This window comes from Lissotriton helveticus, chromosome 4_1 (assembly GCF_964261635.1).
Source record: "Lissotriton helveticus chromosome 4_1, aLisHel1.1, whole genome shotgun sequence".
Classification (NCBI taxonomy): Eukaryota; Metazoa; Chordata; class Amphibia; order Caudata; family Salamandridae; genus Lissotriton; species Lissotriton helveticus.
In genome coordinates this window covers 1,902,969,801-1,902,989,598 of record NC_136063.1, presented here as the reverse complement: position 1 = coordinate 1,902,989,598, position 19,798 = coordinate 1,902,969,801, and the positions used below count along the sequence as shown (strand labels likewise).

At 45.4% G+C, this 19,798-nt stretch overlaps 1 protein-coding gene across 4 annotated transcripts in view; it reads right to left on the bottom strand.

Annotated features, from left to right (window-relative positions):
• Window positions 1-19,798, bottom strand: part of STK26 (serine/threonine kinase 26) — a 179,552-nt gene that overhangs the window by 124,204 nt on the left and 35,550 nt on the right. For all 4 annotated transcript variants that reach the window (XM_078688551.1, XM_078688548.1, XM_078688550.1 and 1 more), the window contains exon 2: window positions 864-1,094. In XM_078688551.1, the coding sequence (XP_078544677.1) occupies window positions 864-1,094 (231 nt within the window). The remainder of the gene's footprint in view (window positions 1-863; window positions 1,095-19,798) is intronic.

Genomic DNA, 19,798 nt, shown 5'->3' with positions numbered 1-19,798 from the left:
TTAACGGACATAATAAGTGACTAACCTCGTGTATTTAACTCTTATTTAAAATACGAACAGAGCGCAGGCTTGGTTCCCGACTAAGGGAATCATTAAGAGATCGGTCGATCGCGAGCCCGCCAGACACCATTGCGGTCTCGGGACCTACTGACCTCAGGTCGGGGGCCGACACCGCAATTACAATGAGACTGCACATGGTGCAGTAGCAAGCGCCCCTTTCTCTATGGGAGCTTAGGCGGAGGTAGGACACTGGCCAATGCTCAAGCTCCCATGGAGAAATGGGAGCTTCTGTTAATACCTTAATACATGCACTGCGGGGCAGGCACAGTGCAGGGACACCATAGGGTCCCCAACCCAAGGTCACAGAGGTATGGGGCCCTGCTAGGGGCCCCCAACGTCGCTTTCTGACAGGCTTCTCATGTTGGACAGCCAAACGTAAAAAGCCGGTTGGAAACCGACATCATAATACCAACACCGGAAACGCAGTCTATAGGGGATTATGAAAGGTTTCCGACTAACTGACGGGCTAAAAAGCCAGTCTGAAAGACCGGCCGGTTTACACTGACCACCTATATTTTAATCGGGCAGTCTTACTGTAAACCTACCATGTCGGTTGGTAGGCCTCCGATGAGGGGTCGGAGGCTTACAGACCAACAGCGTAATCGACCCACAAGTAACACTAATCAATGTAAACTATACAACAGAGCATTTAATGTTTGCAAAGAACTCCGACTCAGAATTAAATACTAATAGAGGACATTTACTGTGACAGAAAGATATTTATTTTGGAAGCAAGCATCACGTTTTCAAATCAACATATAAGAAGCAATAAAATGTATTTCCTTCAGTAGTGCTCTATTTACCTTTAAATACGATCCATAGTACTTTGTAACATAGGGGCTGTCACACTGGCTTAATACCGTTATTTCTTGCTGTATATCCTCAATTTCATCTTCTGCTTCTTCAAGGTCGATAATTTTTATGGCAACCACTTGCTGCGTCCGGTTATCAATTCCTTTGAACACTTCACCAAATGATCCCTTTCCAATGCGTTCGAGCTTTGTAAATAATTCTTCTGGGTCTGCCCGCAGGTTCTAAAGAAGTAAAAAACAAGTGGTCAGTACTGTCCAGTTTTATTCTTAAATTGCTTTGCTCACACTAAAATCACCTTGAGAAGACAATGTGTGAGTCTTTGCTTTTCAACTCAATACATTAATTGATCATTCTATCAAATTATGAGAGACATTAACATCCCAGCTTAGACTCCCTGTATAGAAGAAGTCTCTCTCTCCGAAGGCACATGCTAATGAAATTTCAGCAATGCCAAATAACCACACGAAGGTCATTAGACCAGTGACAGTCAAAAAAGGTTTCAGTGCACAAAGGTTTCACTGCCTCATTTGCAAAGTATTCAATCATTTGTGTGGAAACTCCAATATATATATATATATATATCCTATGTATTCACAAAGTAGAGAGCACCTGAAGAAATGCAGCTTTATTAAAAGTGTCTTGAGTGTCTGACATTCTCATTTATGAATAGACCTGCGTTTTCCCCCCAACAGACCCCTTAATGAGACCTCTCCGACAGGGTAAGTGGTATCTGGGAAACTGCAAGTTTCATGAAATGCAGTTCCGTAGCAAATTATTTTTTCCATTCTACTGGTCTTCAATAATTTATTTTTAATTATTTTTATGTTGGGGAGGGATAGGACAAGTAGTAGAAAGTTAGAATGTCCATGTTTTTTATAAAAAGAAATAGAAGGCACTGAAGGTGACAAAAACATCCAAGTTGCTGAATCCGCTTGATCAAAATGTTAAACAAGCATTGGCAATGCCAACAGATCTAGCTTATAACAAAGTGCCTCTTCAGCCACTGGTGAGTTTATGCACTCAATAAGCAATCATACATAGACTGTCACTCAAAAGTCCATTTATTCACCCAATCATTCATTCTTGCGTGCACCCACTTAACCATCCATAATTAAACAGACACAGACATCAAGTGCATAGATAATAAAGCAATAGAGCAAAAGTATAAAAAGAAAACAAGCTGCCACCTGAACTTTGCAGGTGTAAGCTTCTTATGCAAAATTTAAATTGAACATAGAAGTGGGTACTGGACTTCATGTTAAAGCTCCAGGGCCACAAAAAATGATGAAGCCACCTTGGTAGCCACAATTGCTTTTTCGTGACGATTAATGAAACACAGCATGTGAGAACGAACCTCGACACTCAAAAGTTTCACCTGAGCCTGCTGGGCCCAGGAGTGTCAAAGAGTAGTTGTGTTACCCAAGAAGGACACAAGCCACATTTAAAGAACACATTGGTTTCACTGTGACAGGACTTCGAGGGGCATCGACTTCTGTAGCTATTTATGCTCTCCGTGTTAGTTTACCGAAAGGTGCCACCCAGTAAGACTCCTGTCAAATGGATCAGCATTTTGTATCCCTTGCATCACAACCACTCTATTGATGCCTAGAAGGATTCGTCCACTGAGACTTAAACTAGACTGGAGACTGCTTCAACTGGAAGCTAACTGTCCTACTAAGCCTTATTGGCCCCGCTGACTTGCTCCCTGCCGGGCTTTGTCACGTAAAGTGGGCAGGGGTACCCGACAACTTTATAAAATGATTTCATAAGATTATAAAATCTTTCAAAGAGTATAAAAGTTTCCAAAGTAACTGCAGTAGCTGCCAATGCGGTTTGCATTTTGAATGAATCTGATTTAAGATTTTCTTTAAAATTCATATCTATGGAACCCTCTGGAGGGTTTTGCTTGTTTTTGTGTCTAGAAAGTCATAAAAACAAGATCTTTGTTTATCAATTGGTTTTGGGTTTCCTTTGTGTCATGTTTTTTCTTATTCAATTGTTTTGGTAATTCTCAATGCTTTGTTAAAGCCGGATTGGTCGATGGCCACAGTAAAATGACGAAGTGAGGCAGGTAGTGGTAAATAAACAAGCGTTTATTTAAAGTGTCTTAAATACGATCATCTGGTGAGCAAAGCAGAGCACAAGCTTACACCACCGTCTGACCAAACTTTCCCCATTACCCCAACATGACCACCCTTCATTCCATATTCCAATGCCGTGACATACATACTATTCCACGTGACCTACCTACATTTCTATACAACACACAGCTACCCAGGGTTAGACTAAGGTTTTGCAAAAGAGCCTGACTGGGCCAAAGGCAGGTTTGTAAGTTTATTAGATTGGGAAGTCATCACACAATAAAATAAACCACATTTCCTCACAAAAGGAAAGGCCACCAAGTCTAGACAATGAAGCACGTTCATTTTCAGTGGAATATGCACATGTAATCTGTCAAAACACTTTCTCAGAGAGCAAACTGAACGAACAGCAGAAATGGGCAAACCCATTGCCCCATAAGTTTGCTGCAATGAGAAGAATATGAATGGCATCTGGACAGAAGAATGCTGACCCAAAGACCAAATACGTATGTGGTCAATTTAGGTTTTTTATTGTAACGGCTGGCAGGCAACTGCACCTGGCATCCTAAGCAGGACTTGCAAGGGTGATCAGTGTAAGTCTTCAACCTCCAGGATTTATCAATGGAAGTAACTAAAACCAAAATCCTTGCTTACTAATCTGTGAGATCCCATTTAACAAAATACTTGTCTACAGGGATTAACAAAGTGCAATAGCAATCATCCATAAAGAACTACTGGCTTCAGTAAGGATTTTGACAATATGTCAGGAATGCTGTCATTGCAGACATTTTTTATACGGAACAGATTAGACCTATGGCATCCGACATAATTTTCCCATATGAACCAATGACTCCTACATGCTTTATTGCTGGCTCACCTGTGTGCCTTCATATTGAGCATAATCTTTTCTACAAAGTACAAATCAAGTACACAGGCATAACATTTAAAATATGTAGCCAATTCAAGTTTCTTAAACAGTGTAAACCCCTCCCCACTAAGAAGGCTCGACAAGTATACTTCCAGTGCAAATATTCTACCCTCAGGGTGCAATCAGAGGTAACCAAAACCCGACCCGCACTTGCCTATTATAGTGAACTAGACGAATCCATTTAATGCAATATCTATTAACAGGTTTTATCAAAGCGTAATGACAATCCAGTCTTGACGGACTAATGGCTTTAACATATGCTTTTTACAATAAATAAATCGGGCCTTCTGCTTTATCATAAATTGTCATCATAAACCGATCAGACCTGTAGCATAGACCATACCTTTTTACAATAAACCAATCATGACTTAGGACTTCATTATTGGCAGATCACAATAAAAACAACAAAAAACGCAGGCCTACCGTATTCGGCATACGCTTTGCCACAAAGCACCCATTAGTATACACGAATAAAATTCTAAATATGTACAAAATTACACTTGGCAAAATATACAACCTACCCCTGGGGTTCTTACAGGGTTACGGTAACTAACATCAAAACCCGGTCTGCTACAGAATCTGTACCATGCGCGCACGCACGCACACATACACAGTAACCTGGGTGTGCACAAAGACGCTAATTTGTATGTGCGCAAAATGCACACATGCGTTAACCTGCACGCTCACACACGCTCTAACAGGTCTCATAATCCAACTGTGAAACTGATGCGGACAGAGAAGAACCTGGAAGTAAATCCTGCATTTGTAGTTTAAAAAAAAGTGTTCCTATACAGCCAGTAGCCGCACATTTCTGGGGGGGATACACTGAATAACACCCAAAAACTGCTGCCGAAGTCAGGAAAACTGACGGGGCACACATTTCAGGTCAGAAATGGGCAGTTCCCCATCTTTTTCTTCGAAAATTATACATACAAAAATAAAAATGTAGCTTTCAAGGGCTGTGTGATTTTCAAAACCAGATGAAGTGCCACAGAAAACGAACACGACACAATGCCAGCCAGGGGTGTTGGTTTCAGACGAACGTGTTTTAGTAATCCAAATGCAAGGAAAACAATGTTTCACAACAAACGCCCATCTGGAGCTACTTCTTAATTACCAACACTTGGTTTGCAAGCGTCACAGCCATTGGACGGCACATTTTGGAGCATGATTATAGTGATGATTAAGAGAAAAACTGGATGAACTGCATCGCATGTTACTGAATCACTCGACTGACGAATCACAGGGCAGTTTCCTCCTTCCAGATAAAAAGGTACGCGTTGAGGAGTGCATTATCAATGACGAACCCGTTTCTCCAGTATTAACAGAGTGACAAACTAAACTCGGACAAACAGGAAGGCCAAAGCGAACTGACGAATCGGGTGAGAAATACTTTTTTCGATAGCTTTATAAATAATAATTTACAAATGTAACAAACTGGACGTGCTATACAATTATAGCTTTGTCATGTTGAGTGCAAATCTTACCAGTGCTTGTAGTAAAAGAATACTGCAAACTATCGGAGCTATTATTGAGCAGCTCAGCAGTATTCTTACTACAACATCAACTGTAGGACAATACCTGAACGGGATACCCGATTCAAACCTGTGTACTTTGAGTTGTCCTCTATTTTAACACAAGTACATTAGCCCACTGAGCAATCTTAACAGCTACATCCGCTAGCCAAGTTCACCACCCGGGAAGATAGATCACAGAAGGTTAAGAAATAAACCTGCAGTAAATGGGGCCTGCATCTAGCAGGACTCAGCACCCAATATCGGTAAAACAGTTCAGTTTGATAACGTCTCCTGCAGAGTGCCGTTTGTAAACAGTAAATCATAGTTGGATTCCTAAAACGAGAACTTGATGGCTCATGTATTTTAGCAGAGATCCAAGTGTAACCTTCAGGTCACAAATTACAATCCAAGCAAGATAGCTCAGTTGGTTATGTGTACGAGGCAAAGACCAGCATGCAATGGACAAGTATAATTCGTAATTACTGCATGGTTAACGGTCTCAAATCTTCATTCATACAAGGGCAATAACATTGGTACAATGTAGATGTGTATCAATTAGAAGTTTGTGTTGCATGCAAAACAAATAGTCATTTTAAGTAACATTATTTGCCTCTGCCTACAATACATTGTACATTCAGGTGGCATGTTAATCCCCTAAATCGCCCTGTGTCATGGGTAATTAAGAAAGTCCATTTCCAGGAACACTGAAGCGTACCCAAATAGTAAACTTGGACTTTCGAGAATCTGCATCATAGAGCGTTTCATTCTCTTTTCAGGAGACCTTACCATAATGTAGGTTAATAGCCATGATCCTAGTTGCTTTTTAGGTCTCGGCTAGCGTAGGCTGCGCATGCGCAGTCTCGCTGGCGAGATCTTATGTCACAGAGTAGCAAGGCTTAAACCCGCCCCTCTTCTCTATTGGCTGGCTCCCTAAACAGCGGCCAGCCATTGGAGAAGAGGTTTCTGTGACATAATTTTTGGAAGCTAAGCCCCGTCCTTTTTGGATTGAGGAGGCGTGTTTTTTTCGTTTTTCTCTCCTCGAAAAACACGCCCCCCAGTCTGCAAAGGACGGGGCTTACAGACTCCTACTGCCCGATGCTGGTTTGTATTAAAAGAAGAGGCGTGACCGTGATGGTAGGAGCGCTCTCCAGCTTGCCTTGCATTTCCGCCAGGCGGGCCTGTGCGTGCCGCAGCTCTCCCCCACCGTCGGCCTTCTGCCTCCTCGTGGCCAGATGCTCCCGGGGCCGAGCGGGCCCACAGTGCCTGCAAGTCCGCTGTCCCCACTCTTCACTCGGCGGAGGTTCCAGTCCGTGCAGAGGGTGAGCGGCGTCAGTCGCGCTCTAGCGGGGACCTCCCAGATGTCAGGGCAGCAGTCAGACTCGTTGCTCCAGGCTCATCGGGAAGGATGACCGGCCGCCGCCATTTTTGCAGATGCGCAGGCCGGCTCCTCGCTCTTCGGAGTCCCTGTGTAGCACCGGGGGCCAGAGGGTGCCTGATCTTGCTCTCAGCACTATCTGATCTCCTGGGTTCCCAACAGGACTGCACTGAGTCGCCCAATACTTCCTGCTCAGCCGTGCTCCTGAAAGCCCTGTTCCGAATCTTCCTGCACCTTCTCCCCCAAGACTCCCATTCGTCCTGGTAACCTCGGCTCTCATTGGACCATCTTCCAGCCTCTCTTTATTCCTGCACACCTGACCTAAGCGTTTCTCAGCACTACCTGATCTCCTGGGTTCCCAACAGCACTGCACTGAGTCGCCCAATACTTCTTGCTCCCAGAGGCCCTGCTTGAGTTTGTAGGCGCCTCCTGGAGCCCTAGCTCGAGTCTCTCCTCACTTCCTGCTCACCTGACCTAGGCTCCTTGAAGCCCTATTCCGGGCCTCTCGGCACTGATCTCCTGGGCTCCCAGCAGCACTGCTCTGAGTCTCTCGTTACTTCTTGCTCCCAGTAGCCCTGCTTGAGTATCTAGGCGCCTACCGGATCCCCGGCTCGAGTCTCTCTTCCCTTCCTCCTCCCCTGGGTCCAGGCCCGGCACACCAAGGGTTACAAGGAAGGCGGCTCCTCAGCAGCGACTCAGCCCTCGGCAGTCTCTGCTCTGAGTGCTCAGTCTCACACCTGCTCACTACAGCCCTGGGCTCTGCACTCCCTGCGAGAGGATGAGAGTCTCGAGAGGAGGGAGGGGGCTCTTTCCGCGACCCCCCCCACCCCCCCAATACATGAGGGACCCCGAGCCGTACGTCCCCCCCTTTCTTCCGTCAATGCTTTCAGTTGTCTTCCCTGCACCCCAATTACGTGTCGCTGTCCATGGGGACATCCAGGTGCCCCCACAACATGGATAAACCTCCACGCACTATCCAACAGTAATGAAAAGAAGCTCGCCATGGTTACCTCCGGCCAATTGCAGCATTAATCGCTAAACGTTAGTATCATTCTTTCCCTGTTTATTTATGTTCAGAAACCACTTGTTCTGGCCTCTGTTCCCTGCTCGGGATCGTTTTTTTTCTTCTTGCTTCTGTTCCCTGCTAGTGATAGTTTTTTTTTTCTTGCCTCTGTTCCCTGGGGCGTTACTGAGCAGAGATGGGCGTGTGGCTGACCTAGACTGAGGGAAGCAACGGGTGAGCTCTGGGAGTTGGTGGGGGCCTCGAATAACCCATTTGTAAATAAGGAGACTCCCCGGGGTGAGGGTGTGTGTGTGTCTCCTTGGCTCTGTGTGTGTGTGTGTGTGTGTCTCCTTGGCTCTGTGTGTGTGTGTGTGTGTGTGTGTGTGTGTGTCTCTCCTTGGCTCTGTGTGTGTGTGTGTGTGTGTGTGTGTCTCTCCTTGGCTCTGTGTGTGTGTGTGTGTGTGTGTGTCTCCTTGGCTCTCTCTGTGTGTGTGTGTGTGTGTGTCTCCTTGGCTCTCTCTGTGTGCGTGTGTGTGTCTCTCTGTGGCTGTGTGTGTGTGTGTGTGTGTGTCTCCTTGGCTCTCTCTGTGTGTGTGTGTGTGTCTCTCTGTGTGTGTGTGTGCGTGTGTGTCTCTCTGTGTGTGTGTGTGCGTGTGTGTCTCTCTGTGGCTGTGTGTGTGTGTGTGTGTGTGTCTCTCTGTGTGTGTGTGTGTGTGTGTGTCTCTCTGTGTGTGTGTGTGTGTGTGTGTGTGTGTGTCTCTCTGTGTGTGTGTCTCTCTGTGTGTGTGTGTGTGTGTGTGTGTGTGTGTGTGTGTGTCTCTCTGTGTGTGTGTGTGTGTGTGTGTGTGTGTCTCTCTGTGTGTGTGTGTGTGTGTGTGTGTGTGTGTGTGTGTCTCCTTGGCTCTCTGTGTGTGTGTGTGTGTGTGTCTCCTTGGCTCTCTGTGTGTGTGTGTGTGTGTGTCTCTCCTTGGCTCTCTCTGTGTGTGTGGGTCTCTGTGGCTCTGTCTCTGTGTGCGCGTGGCTCTGTGTGTGGGTCTCTGTGGCTCTGTGTGCGCGTGGCTCTGTGTGTGGGTCTCTGTGGCTCTGTGTGCGCGTGGCTCTGTGTGTGGGTCTCTGTGGCTCTGTGTGCGCGTGGCTCTGTGTGTGGGTCTCTGTGGCTCTGTGTGTGGGTCTCTGTGGCTCTGTCTCTGTGTGCGCGTGGCTCTGTCTCTGTGTGCGCGTGGCTCTGTCTCTGTGTGCGCGTGGCTCTGTCTCTGTGTGCGCGTGGCTCTGTCTCTGTGTGCGCGTGGCTCTGTCTCTGTGTGCGCGTGGCTCTGTCTCTGTGTGCGCGTGGCTCTGTCTCTGTGTGCGCGTGGCTCTGTCTCTGTGTGCGCGTGGCTCTGTCTCTGTGTGCGCGTGGCTCTGTCTCTGTGTGCGCGTGGCTCTGTCTCTGTGTGCGCGTGGCTCTGTCTCTGTGTGCGCGTGGCTCTGTCTCTGTGTGCGCGTGGCTCTGTCTCTGTGTGCGCGTGGCTCTGTCTCTGTGTGCGCGTGGCTCTGTCTCTGTGTGCGCGTGGCTCTGTCTCTGTGTGCGCGTGGCTCTGTCTCTGTGTGCGCGTGGCTCTGTCTCTGTGTGCGCGTGGCTCTGTCTCTGTGTGTATGTGGCTCTGTCTCTGTGTGTATGTGGCTCTGTCTCTGTGTATGTGGCTCTGTCTCTGTGTATGTGGCTCTGTCTCTGTGTATGTGGCTCTGTCTCTGTGTATGTGGCTCTGTCTCTGTGTATGTGGCTCTGTCTCTGTGTGTATGTGGCTCTGTCTCTGTGTGTATGTGGTTGTGTGTGTGTGGCTTTGTGTGTGGCTTTATCTCTGTGTGTGTGTGTGTGTGTGTGTGTGTGTGTGGGTGCGTGTGGCTGTGTGTGTGTGTGTGGGTGCAAATGCAATAGGTCTGGCATTTGCGAGAGATTAAGCTATTGGCATTGTAAATGACAATGCCATTTATTTATGTTTTAAAAACAAAAATAATGTCATGAGCAATGCCAATAGCTCTAACTTTAACAAAGACGCGACCATTGCATTGTAAATGCTTGTTAATAGATGGATGAGTCTGCGCTACTAGCAAGGCCCAAAGGAGGGAATATCAATCTCCACAGGACAGCATGCATACGCAGAGGATGAAATGACAAGTGCAAGGGAAGTAAGGGCACAAGATTATTCACACTTCCCTAGGCAAAATGAGCCTATCAAAAGTGAAACGCAGAAGGGAGGGTAGTTTATGAGCGGTGACTGGGACACGCAGCAGGGAGATAGGTGAGCAGGATGCTGTACACAGGCAAGGGAGGTTGGCACAAACTTGAGGGTTGGTAATGTTGGAAGCTGGAAAATTTGAGTGGTAGAGGAAGAAAGAAGGGTAAAGGAAGAAGTGTGAACTGGGGACTGCATGAACAAGTAACTGAAGCAGGAGGGAATGGGGTACAGGAAGGGGGTCGATATAGGGACATAAAGCTGGCATCATACAAAAAGTTGTGATGTCAGAAATGGGGCGGGGTAGAAAGGGAAGAAGCAAAAAATCTTCAGAGGGTCAATCACTCACCATATAGGCACCATCACCCGGATAGGCCTCTCTGGTGGATGTGCCTATATCGGCACACTCCAGCCTTACCTGCATTTGCTCCCCTCCATCATCTTATACACCCTTCCTTGCACATCTCTCTAGTCCCGTCCCAGAAACCTCCAGTATCACATGGGCATGCACAGACCAGCAAAACTAAATTCACGCATATCAACAAAACTGGTCAGCCCACACTGTCCATTTGCAGAGCCAGTCAGAAGGCAGCCATCCAGGTAACATTTAGGGAACTGTGGAGCAATCACCAATTCCATAGCCAACAAGCCTTATCGAAGTCAACCTGCTTTACCAATAAAAGATCTATAGGCTTGATCAATGTTTTTTTGGACAGTTAGCACAGCAGATCGGGCTGCTTTGCAACATGGCTTGAAGTAAAGAAAGCATGATGTCGCAGCCAGCATTGACTGAGTCACAGCATTTTCCATCCTTGCTGCACACCAGCCTGTGTTGCTGTGCAAAAAGGCTATAAAAAAGAAAGAAAAAAAACACACATGGACAAAGCCAAGTAGCTCTCATGTATGCAAATGCTATTTGGCTTTGTTAATGTTTTTTGTGGTTGACTGACTGGAGGGTTGTAGGTGGCAGCCAGAAGTGTGTTTGGGGGAGGCAGGAACATAACTAAAAGCAGGAGGCGGGCGGGGGGCAAGCGATATGCGGCAGATGAAGAGGGCGGCAGCAGCAAAACGATGGACAGCAGGGGGCAGGAGGCAATAGCACAGGTGGTGGGAGGATGGAGTGGGACCGACAGCAGACACACTCTGAATAATATATATATACATATATATATATATATATATATATATATATATATTATATATATTTTTTTTTTTTTTTTTTTTTTTTTTTAAAGTACCAGCAGGAGCGAGCAGCTAATAGGACAACACTGGCCGCAGACAGGAAGCTGTACTTGGTCCATGCTCCCAAGCAGGGACAAACGCTGGAAATGGCTGTAGGAAGCACTGGGCCACAAACAGGTGCTCAATAATAAGCAAGGAAAAAATAGTGATGTCTAAGCCAACCAGTCATGAATCAAAAAACAATTTCTAAAGGACAATACCAGGATCCAATTGAAAACATGGGCGGAAAATGGGCAGTGCTTCAAGTCCATACCTGAATACAACATGCTTCGCAGAGCAGCGTATGAGTTGCCCAGGCTCCACCTAAAAAGGAGGGAAAGTAAAAGCAATTGCCCAGCTAACAATTTGGTAAAGGGAGGAAACCGGGATTAATCCAGTTTTCTGTTTTCACATTTGCAGCTCAGTCACTAGATATACATGCTTCACTTCCCCTATTGTCACTGCACCACAAATACCACCCGCCAACCCTCCTGCCCCGACCACCACTCTGCTGACATCAATACGGCCCTCAGTCACATCTCAGACTAAACATTTTGGCCCCTGGGAAAATGTTTGTCGGTACCCATGCTTTACATGAACTTATTCCACAGATAAGCAAGTTTAGCTGAGTGCAGTTGGGTTCATGGAAAAGTTAGTTGAATTAAGTGCCTAAGGAAAGGTTTCACCTACAGAATGTTTTCCTTCCCATTCAAAGAACACTAAATGAAGGTGTTTATCCCTCACTTAGTCATGTACACGGTCATCAGGGCCTGAGAGCTGGTAAGAAAGTTGATACTGCACCGATGTTCTCATAAGAGTAGTTATAAATACTACAAACTCTTTGTTATGTCACATTCAGTGAATAATGGTTTGTTTAAAGTGTAGCCACACATTGTGAGAAAGGAAGGAAACCTTGTTGTTGTTGACGATGCATGTCAAGCTGTCTGAAATCTTCCTGCTGCAGCTGCATTTCTCAAGGACCTTTGTGTTCTATGACATTTTGTTGAGATCATTGTTTTTCACTATTTTCTTACAGGACTACAAATGTATATAAGTTAAGTAGTTTGTAAGTTAAAGCAGAATCTCTGGCTCCTGCTCAGAGATTCCATTGCTGCAGCAGGAGTAGAATAAATTGTACTGGAGATTCTCCATGTCCAACTGTTCCACTATTTTAAGATTTCTTCATTTCAGCTTTAACAATTGGTAGCCCACACAGGTATGAACAGAGGCAACCCCAGTCGCTTCTCAGCACGTGGTGATGGGGCCAGCATGGACCCATACATATCCCAAAGCGTGCACCTCAATAACAGGACTGGTTTCCTGAGTCAGCATATATAACTGAGTGATCCAGATACAAGGTGAATGACCCATGTTTCATCCCAAATAACTATTGCGAAGTCAGTCATTTGGTAGGGGTGGCAAACAGGATAAAGGAAACAGAGTTGCTGTGCTAAAGGGAACAAAAGGGATTGATTTCCACGGGGAAGCTAGCTCTTTCTCAATTCAATGGAAAATAGCCTCCACAGTAGGCCATTTGAAGTTCTCAGCGTTTGTTAGGATTTTGGGAGCGCCTAGCGTTAATTTTAATATTGGGTCAAGCATTAAGCAAATATAATAAGTTGGACTACAGTCAGCTTTTGCAAAAACGAATGGTCTTAAACCCATGAAATGACAAAGGTTTCGATATCAACAGGTTTAGTTTTAAATCAATAGTATGAGTATACTAAGTAAAGTATTTATTTGAAATTCCCCCTTGGAGGGAACCTTCGACAGAGTGAAAATACAGTATTTAAGACGCTGCATTGTGAAAAAAAGACAGGGGAAAGAAGATTAGATTGGCAGTTTAATTGCTGGAATGAATGACAGACAACTGAGGTATGCCAAACAGGTGATGGGGATAGTACAGAATACATTGAAACAGGAGTTACAAGAATTTAGAGAGGCAGGCTTTTAAGGCCCATAGTGGGATGGATATAGATGAACCTGGTTCTACTTCCTATCGAGGTTGATAGAATTTGGGTAGGACTTAACAGAATTCATTAGGTTGCCTAATGCTTTGGTGTATAATTTGGCCATTACTATTCATGGTCCTGCACATGTGGGACACAATGCCATGTGCAGATATTTTTGACAATTGCGGTACAAGAACTTTCAACAGAATGCCGATGCTATCTGTAAGAACTGCATCAAATGTGGACTGTTTAACAGCGGTAAGGGAACACCCACAACATCAGTACACTTTCCAGCTCCCGAGGTACCTTTTGAATATTAATAAGTGGAGCTTCCGCAAACACGAATTTCGGTATGCATTGGTGCTGGACTGCATGTTCTCTGGCTGGACTGAGGCCTACGCAACAAAATGCACAGACAGTGTTCTAAGTGTTTGCTGAAGGAACTGATCCTAATATTTGGGGTCTCGCAGGATTTCATCAGATAATAGTCCACACATCATTAATAAAGTGGTGGAGTGGGTATGCAAAAGTTCCATTTTGTGTACCCTCCGCGTGCAGTGGCGAAGAAGAGTAGTATTCACCCCTCAGTCTCCCCCACCAAGACCCAAAAGGTCCCATTATGAAGATTGCTGGATTATGTGCCTTGTATCTCTGTATTAGACCGTTGCATTGTTCGTTATTAGTTATGAGATTGGAAGGACAAATGGGGGTGGTGGGGGAGGAGAGATACCACCCCCCCCCCTTTATTTTTATTTTCCTCCCTCTTGCTTTATTGAAATACAGTCCTGATTATGCTGCCGACCCCAGGACTGAAGGCTTAGGCAACATATTAACACTTGAACACGCACAGCCCTGAAGGGTTGTAAGAGACATGCTGTCTTATACTGTGTATGGGCTATGTTAATAAACAGAATTGATCCTAAACTTAGAGGGAATGCAGCAATTCGTGAAGGGAGAGGGCCTCACCGAGTGTAGTTGAAACTTTGCCACAGTTTAAAGCTGAACTTTCATCAAGAGACTGCTTTGGTCCACAGACTTCCAGCTACCTGTGAATACGTTAGTGACAACATAAACTTCCTCTCAACTGTTACTTGCACTACAAAGTGACTTTGTTGCACATATCTGATTCCAGGCAGTGCAAATATAGTGTACATTTGCGTCTTTTGTAGGACCTTGAAGACTAGGATCAATTAATACTTAAGGTCTCTGGCAGAAAGTCGAGCAAGCTCTAAAATAAAAGCCCAATTCCAGTGGGTAACAGTTATAAAGGGATGGAACCTTCCAGCAATACTGAATGGGTAGTTACTTGTGGTATCTCAGAGCACCAGGGAGATGGATTACCGCAGCCAGCTTCGTGGGAGGATCTGCAGAGCAAGCTGCGCGCAGTGGCGCGCGTTGAGCCAGAAGTTACTCCCGGCTGTTTCGGTTGCCTCCAGGAATCTGCGGCGCTGGCTGATTGTTCGCAGACCTGCTGCTTTGCTCCCGGTTCCACAGCAGAGCTGTCTACGGATTAAAATGGAGGGATGCAGTGGAAACGCCACGATACCGCAGGATGTTCAGTCAGCCCTTTCATCGGTGGTAGCTGCACAGCCCTTCCAGCGCACGGCACTGCTTCAGAAAACCGCACTCGCAGTAAGAAGGGTGATGGTCGAGCTGGCAAGGGGATAAGCTAGTTAAGATGGGAGACTGTTAAAAAAGCACCTCAGAAGAACTTCCCGTGAAGTGGAAGGGTATCAGCCTCTGATCACAAAATTATTTTGTACTACTGGAGCGGGCTCTCAGTTGATTGATGGCCAGGAGAGAGAGCACATCTGGTAAATAACTAAAGCAGATTGTGAGACATCTAATCCAGCTGTGGAAGCGGAGTTTGATCCATTGTCAAAATCTAATAAGAACCTGCCTCAGAAGCTTCATGTATGGGAGAACAGGCTATCCATCCAAGCCCCTCGAATGGGGATAAAGTGGCTGAAGTAAGCAATATACCAATTAAAACAGTGTGCCTCATGTACATAGAAACACCAAGGATAAAGCAGTAAGCACCCTTCCAAATCGTGCTATATCCCTTGATGCAACTGAGAAATGTTATTCTCTGACAGACGAGTCAGAAATTTCGGATGCTAGTATAGTGTGGAGGGGGGGGGGGGGCTAATTGGAATAGCAGCTCCGGGCCAGAAGACCTAGTAAAGCCTCAGTGGCAAAGAAAATCTCTAAAAGAGGGAGAAAGAAAGAAAAGGGCTTATGGGAAACATCAGATGGAGGCAGTGTAGGGGATCTGAAGAGGGATTATTAGGCCACACAGCTTGCTGCCTCTGGGGAAAGAGTTGGCAAACGAGCAGGAGATCTAGCAGGCTCTGCTATGGCAAACATCAGAGGGAAATCAGAGTCTGGAAATCAGAAAGTCCCCCCTCTCGCGCAATGGCCCTGCAATCTATTAAGAGTTTCCAGGAGGAGGTTAAAAGTGACAATCGCAGATGTCGGTTCACCGCTAAAAAGCGGCAGGGTACGGTTAGGAAAGTGGGCAGAACCTGCTCTGATATTGCCGAAAGAATTGCCGCTGTTGAGACTCTGACAGAGAGCCTAAAAAAAAAAAAGTTGTGGTTCTAAAAACACAGGGTGTAGCTCATGAGGGGTCTGTCAAAGACATGCAGTGGAAGATCAAGAAAACAGGCAAAGGTATAACAATCTAGGCTTCCTGGGGGGCCCAGAAGGGGCGGAGGAGGAACAATACCAGAAAATATGTGGGCCCCCAATTAAGAGGCGCCTTTCCCGAGTTACATACATGAGACTGGGATAAGGAAATCCAGCGGGCCCAAAAGTTTCGTTTAATGTGGGCCAAAGGTTCTCCTAAAAACCCCAGATCGGCCATGGGCAATGCTGGTCTATTTTAGATTTTTTTTGCTACGTAAAGCCCTTTATACTCTAGCCCACCATACGGCTACAAAAAAAAAAAAAAAAAACCACGAGAGTGATTTTCTTTACCAGACCGGACTTTGCCCATGCTACTGTGGAATGGAGGTGTCGGTTTAGGCAGCTTTTCGCTCCATTCCAACAGCTAGGGGCAGAAGTATATCTTCAGAATCCAGCTCGACTGAAGATTATCTTTAGGGGGGGAAACAAGCCGCTTCACCTCAGAAATTCAGGCTCAAATTTATTTAAAGGATATTACTTGCAGACCTGAGAATAGGGTCTGATGGATTATAATATGACATAATATATTATAATAGGTTATAGCACTATGGTACGATTACCTTTTTGTGTTCACTTTCATGGGTGGCAACTTAGTAATTGATTAGTCGAATTTTTGGGGCGGTTGCAGGGAAGTGTTGGGGGAGTGGTGGGGATGGCATTGCTTCAAATGACATCATCCTGGCTCTGGATGAGCTCGCTGCCTTAGTTATTGGTGGTGGATGGGAGGTCCAGGGGATGGGGGGGGGGGGGGGTTGCAGGCTGGCAGGAGAGGTTTATTATACACATTTTATTTCTTCTTCTCTTTCCTCTTTTTCTCTCAGTATATATGGTCCAAGAGAACATTAGGATCTTGCATTTCTTTTTTAAAGGTATGGATAAAATACGCATAGCCACTAGTAATATCAGTGGTCTTAATGACTGCAAATAAAGACTGAACACTGCAGCAGGATTACAACTGTTAAATAATGATATTGTGTGTATCCAGGCGACTCACAATGAAGGTACCCAACTATATCTTTTGATTTTAATGGGATGCAGGCTAGTTGGGAGAACAATTCGAAACACCTGGACGCAAGGGGTGGCTATCTTGGCACGTAATACTAATTTACAATAATAATCTACGCCCTCCTAGTTGCTTCTCCAGATCAAATCAGTACACTAGCTTCCCTATTCTGCATCCCTCAACACCATCCTCTTTCCTCACCTTAAAGCCTCTTCGTTCCAATTAGCATCCTACACGCTTTACCCCACTAATCCTAAAATTATGAATTCAACCTTAACAGTCAAAACTGGTGTTTTCCCACCCTTGCTGCTATATTTACAGGCTGTGGACATGATTATGCGGACCTTGTGCGATCAGAGGGTTGGGGTTGGATGGGAGTTGGGGTACCCTTTTCAAGTGTTGCTTTTTTAGGTCTGGATGTTATTGGAAAAATCCAAAGTGATATCTGTATGGTTTGATTATGCAGTCAAATAGACAATATTTGTTAAAAAAAAACTTGCGTTTTTCCCGATCTGTGCAATCTCCATCTCGAAAAATTGCCAGTCATCTCAAAGAAAACAGAAAATAAATAATCTTGACCATGACCTGCCTGTTGTTACTGATGCTCATATCTGTGGTTGTCTATGTTCTTTCTTCCTAGGTATTGAACAGGAGCGGTATATACAATGAAGCTGCCGCCCGCCCTGGTAAATTTATAGGGTATTTTAATTGAATTCACGTGCACTTTAATTTTATAGTATTGGCCCTGACGAAGCACCAACGACCCTTAAGGCGACGTAGGTGCGAAAGATGTTGACCCATGACCTTCTTGATACCTGGGGTCAGTATGCCTACAGGAACAAGATTTATTTAGCAGTTAGTCTGCTATGAGTATACAAATGAGACATTTGCTGCATATTTGCCCCCTTTTTTTTAACTCATTTTCACTTTGCACACACTTCCTTCACCCTCATTGGACCCCCACCCCGCATGCACCATCCGGCTGTCCTAAAAAGATCTCCGATAAAGAGACCCTTCGGGGGACCCGTAGGGAATTGCAGCGCCGGCCCTACGAGGAGCAAACGCCCGATGATGAAGCATGACACCCCCAGGGGTGTGTGAGGGCAACAGAGGACAAAATGTGTTCTTTCACTCTTTTGGTGCGTCCCCTTGCACCTAGGATATTTCTTTGTTCTTTTTTCTCCCTTTCCTTTTTTCTGTTTTGAATACATGGGTGACTATTTGCACCCTTACGCTTCGGGTGACTATTTGCACCCGGCGTTTAGGAACAGTGTCCTCTTTTGGTTTTGATATTGATATAAGGAGCATGTACACTGGACCTTGAATAGCTCCTGGATCCCCCCTTCCCCTTCTTCTTGTTGATAAATTATTGTGCACGGCGGTTCAGCCGAGGACCCATATACGTCTTTTCTTTCTATTTCTCTTTCTTTGAATGGGCACACGAGGTACCACTATTGTTGGTGGGTACTGCTTGCGGACTCCAACTCGGCCATCTGTTGTAGTGGGACTCCAAAACTTAACACCACTTCTTTTTAATGTTCTAAGAGAGAGAAGGCACGTGGGTTGTTTGAGTGACTACCCCAGTGACATTTCACTGTACCCGCCCTTTCTCATTTTTACTTTTAAGTATCAGGATATGTCTATATGTAGCCATCTATACTATATATGGTCTTGACCAGTATAGACCTTTATATATTACGGGGTTCTGTCCAGGATCAGTAAGATATGATTTGCACTTATGCGGGCACCCCACGTGTACACAGAATCAAGATGTGGTGCGCAAATGAGTTTAAATATGTATTGCTGATTAGTTAAGTGTGTGGCCAGCTTTAGCAACGTATGGGTGAACTTGAGATTTGGCCCAATCGGCACAATGTTTTTCATTGAACCTTTATGCAGGCACTGGGGATTAGTTACCCGGACGTATGCACACGCGCATTGAACACGCGCCTTTGCGCATGCGCTTAGCTTCTGATTATCGTAGGACATCCCAGAAAGGGTTTACGCCCGGGCGCCTGTCCTTAGTATTTAATGGGCACCAACACCCACGTTATCCTTTGGCTCACTACTGGCTGACACTCGGACTGGGTAGGTGTACAGGAGGCAGCATCCCGGGACAAACGTAAGTCTTATCAGCTTCTGCAGAAGGGATTTGGACATCGTGGCTCAGAAACTTCTGTGCCCGGGTTTCATTTCTACACATGGCTACATATTTCTATTTACTTTTCTAGTGGTTTCAAGCCCGGTAATGTGCGGGCGTTAAGTGTTCTTGCCAGAGGAGACACCCTTCAACAAGCAAGGTGAGCACTTTTGAATATTTATAATCACGACGGCACTCAGCGCTGATGGTGCCTATCTTGCATGTATTTACGCTAGTCACTGAGACTCAGACATTTTTAAACACATATGGGGCCACTGTTTTTGTCACCGACATGACTAATTAGTTGATGTGGTCAATGCTAATGTGTTGTCCCCTCTAGATCTTGACAGTGATATCTCATTGGGTAGTGGCCCCACCAAGTAACCACTTGTGTAATTGGTATCTCGTGTGCCTGTTGTTTTGTTCCTGTGTGTAAGCGATGTGCACACAGTGGTGGCACATTATATGGCATCAAGTTGTTACTGATGCTCCTATCTGTGGTTGTCTATGTTCTTTCTTCCTAGGTATTGAACAGGAGCGGTATATACAATGAAGCTGCCGCACGGCCTGGTAAATTTAAAGGGTATTTTAATTGAATTCAGGTGCACTTTAATTTTATAGTATTGGTCCTGACGAAGCGCCAACGACCCTTAAGGCGACGTAGGCGAGAGACATGTTGACCCAGGACCTTCTTGCTACCTGGGGTCAGTATGCCTACAGGAACAAGATTTATTTAGCAGTTAAGTCTGCTATGGGTATACAAATAAGACATTTGCTGCATATTTACCCCCTTTTTTAACT